The sequence below is a fragment of the Fibroporia radiculosa genome, assembly GCF_000313525.1.
Source record: "Fibroporia radiculosa TFFH 294 genomic supercontigs, scaffold3449, whole genome shotgun sequence".
NCBI classification, from domain to species: Eukaryota; Fungi; Basidiomycota; class Agaricomycetes; order Polyporales; family Fibroporiaceae; genus Fibroporia; species Fibroporia radiculosa.
Window position 1 is genome coordinate 25,193 of NW_012133385.1, and position 3,553 is coordinate 28,745.

At 51.6% G+C, this 3,553-nt stretch overlaps 1 protein-coding gene across 1 annotated transcript; it reads left to right on the plus strand.

The window, feature by feature from the left end:
* Positions 1 to 879: 879 nt before the first annotated feature.
* Positions 880 to 3,023, plus strand: FIBRA_04793 (uncharacterized protein; the record flags this gene model as incomplete). The annotated part of the gene is made up of 20 exons (XM_012326580.1): positions 880 to 949; positions 1,002 to 1,020; positions 1,073 to 1,148; positions 1,207 to 1,220; positions 1,287 to 1,385; positions 1,447 to 1,456; positions 1,510 to 1,527; positions 1,584 to 1,601; positions 1,663 to 1,688; positions 1,742 to 1,772; positions 1,819 to 1,843; positions 1,903 to 1,910; positions 1,969 to 2,082; positions 2,142 to 2,246; positions 2,307 to 2,366; positions 2,413 to 2,440; positions 2,514 to 2,567; positions 2,621 to 2,787; positions 2,844 to 2,909; positions 2,964 to 3,023. The coding sequence occupies 20 exons, from the start codon at positions 880 to 882 to the stop codon at positions 3,021 to 3,023; spliced, it is 1,068 nt and encodes a 355-aa protein (XP_012181970.1).
* Between the last annotated feature and the right edge of the window lie 530 nt (positions 3,024 to 3,553).

Sequence of the window (3,553 nt, forward strand, 5' to 3'; positions counted from 1 at the left end):
CGTGATGAATGTGGTACTCTTGTGGATTTTTGTGGATTTGCATCTAATGCTGGGTGGTATGTCGCTTGCTTTTGTAAGTCCAGTCGCCTTTTCTCATGCAAAATCAGATGTTGCGACGTTGTCTTTCGGGCTTGACATTTGCGAGTCCCTTGCCGACGTCCATACGTGTCGTGCGCCGTATATAACCAGAAGATTACAGTGGTCCTAATTCGGTTCCGTTCTCAATACCACATATGGTGTCGTATCTCCCGGGATCTTCTCTGATATGAATGGGTTCAAGGCGGACCACCGAGTGGATCGTAACCACACGTGGAATTCTTGACCCACTTGAAGCACTCAACGCCAGTTGCGGCTCTCTGTGAACTCGACAGACGACGGGATTCAAATCTGCTTTTCCTCTCTGCCGCTGCTGTCTTTGTACTAGCGTAAGAACGGAAGAACCGGTGCGGCACAACGCATACGGTCGATGCACCTCGGCAAACAGTGACCACCTATGGCGGTGAGAATTCGTGATCATGATCATAATGGAATACTGAGAACTAGTGTTTGAATGACAGCATTACTGATACGAAGCAACACCAGTCTCGCCAGCATACAGGGGCTTTGTGCCTCACCCATCATCCCATACCACCCAGATGATCTGATGAGCATCCGGGAACCAGTGACCGTTGATCCCCTCTGAGTATCGAATATACGTGTTCCAAGCTGGAAGACTGAAGCACGCGGTACGCGGAGCACCCTGCGGACAACTGTGCGAAATGTACCCCCTGGCAGTTTCTAGGAATCATATTTAGCGTGGCCCCCCACCCTGTTGTCGGTATTCGCGAGTAGACCGACCGCGTCAGATTCTTGCCAGCGCCCCACATCGACTGCATCGCCATGTCCGCAGAAATGCAGTTGTTTGGCGCGCTGTTCTCTCTGGACGCTGCGCTAGGCTCAGCTTACATCGGTGTGTCGAGTCTCTCCCCCAGTTTTCTCCGCATACGCTGAACGATGGACAGGTACTATCGCCGCCGCTATGTGAGTCCTATCCGCCATAGGTGCCACCTGCCGCAGCTGACAATATACTCAGATTATATGGATTTAATACTATGCAGACGTTCATTTACTACAGACAAAGAGAAGATAACAAAACTAGAATGGGCATGGTAAGCTTTTACTTCTGCCAATGCTACTCCAGTGAAATTGATATGCCGTCGATGCCAGATCTTTTTCCTCTGGTGAGTCAATACTCTTACTTCTCCAGAAACATCACCGTACAAATCACTCAAATTTGAATTGTACAGGATACTAGACACTCTCCAGCTGGCTTTTATTGTGCAAGCCGTCTACACTTATACTATCTCTGGTCTTGAAGATCCTATGGTGCTAGCGCAGCCGGTCTGGTGTGTCTCCTTCCTATTCTTGTGCATGAAATGAGGCTGATGATTCGCGCCATGCATTCAGGAGCCTTACAGTCAGTCCTCCTCTATCTATGGTTGTTGACTCCACTCATTCCTTGGGGTATAGGCACATGTCATTATCACCGTGAGTCTGTTATTCAAACCGTTGTCTAGAAGCTGAAGTGCACGGCGTATACACAGAGCTTGAGTGACGCGATTGTGAGAGGGTGAGTACATACGTCCGATCGAGACTCGATTTGATTACGACATTGGTGTGCAGATGGTTTTGCCTGCGAGTTTGGAGATGTAAGCGTTTTGAATGTACATGAGCAGGATGCACACTGACCTACATCAGTCAGCGAGCGGAACAAGTTCATGGCCGCGTCAATTGTGCGTACTCCATGCCAATTGTAGACCAGTTATTGACGCGTAACAGATATTGACATCTTTCGCGACATTTGGTGTGTTTGTCTGTATTCCTACAGTGCGCTACTGACGCCGCAATGCTCGGTCAAGTTAGTGGCTGGGGTATGTCGCTACTCGCAGAGTTTCCACTTTCCACTTATTCACTTGCCTACCAACGCAGCTTTCTCCATCTGGGGGTGGGTCTCATGCGCTGTCGCTGGCACATGAGATTCTCATTGATTACGTTCGCAGATTCACACAGCCGAATTATTACTTCAAGCTCCAGCAACTATCGGTATGCTCAGGAGCAGTCTAGTGCTTCCACACGATCTCAAGGATTCTTTTGTGTCGTAGTATTTCCTCTACGTCAACCTCGGATCCGGCGCGATCGCCGACACTCTGATCGCCACATTCCTTTGTGTTCTCTTGGCTCAGTGCCGCACTGGATTTTCCAGGCGAGTTGGTTTCCTCCGTAGATCGTTTCAAAACGTTGGTGCTGACGTACATTCGTCCTCGCAGTATGGACTCCGTAATCCGTGTGCTCATGTTATACAGCATCAATACAGGATTGCTGACAAGGTAATAGTCACCCATACCCAGCCGCATCGAGCTGACCTCAGTGCAGCATTTGTGCTATTACTTGCTTACTCTTGGTGAGGTACACATCCCGAATACCATAACTCGTTTTCTGACTCCTATCCGTGCGCTAGTACGCATTTCTGCCAGCCACAAATTTCGAGAAGTTTGGCTTCATCGCGATCTTTTTCGTACTTCCTAAACGTAGGCGCTGCTCGTACGCCTTTTTTACGCTAACGTTACGATTGTGCTCGCAGTATTGCTCACATCTCTACTTGCAAGTCTTACCGCGCGCCCCTACCTCAAGGAAAAGGCGCAACCAAGCACGACGTCGAGCGCCACGACGCTCCGGCCCCGGTTGCCCCCCCTCAGAGGCATACAAGGCAACGGCTCTATCCTGAGCTACCCAAGCGACCGCTCACGGGTTCGTCGTGTCTCCTGATTTTTTTCGTGCGTCTCACCGCGTCGCGTGTTGTGCAGATTTTTGACAGCCCCCTCGCGTCCCCAACGGAAGTGGAGATCATGTCGATGCACCAGTTGGTGGAGGTGCGTCTCTGCCGCTCCCTTGCGTGTCCGCCGCTGACTTTCGCGTCTGCGCAGGAGGAGCTGAATCGCTGGAAGGCCCCGTGGCAGCGACACCAGTCGTCCATGTCGGCGTGAGATGCTCGGGGCTACCACAGCTTACCACTCAGCTCGGCGCACACTCGCATGTTAGGCTCGGACATTATTGTATCAAATGAAAGCTGCGGCGACCAGACACCTGTCGCCATGGACTTTGACCGTGTATTCGCACCGTACTGTATAGATCAGAATAGTTCTGCGACGTGTCCCATGTCAAAGAAAATCTGCTGGGCATGACGCCCGGCCGACGTCGTACCACTGGCATCCACTCGGCGCTCCGGTGAGAGTTCCGAACGTCACACAGCCCCGGTCGATGTGCGGTTTGCTCATTCCACTCTGGCCCGTTCTGTCTTCCACGTAAAGAAGCTAGCGTTTTAGATATGACTTGAACCGCCCTTGGAGATCTTCTGTTGCCCTGTCGCTAGGCTGTCGCCTTATCGTGCGGTTGCTGTGGCGCTCCGAGTGGTACTGGTACGCGGGCTCCCGAAGGCTCGTCGCGCGTAAATATGGTGCTCTGTCCTCGTCAGCAATTCCTTCTGTGTTGCTCCGTTGCTGTGGTAGCCGGCTCG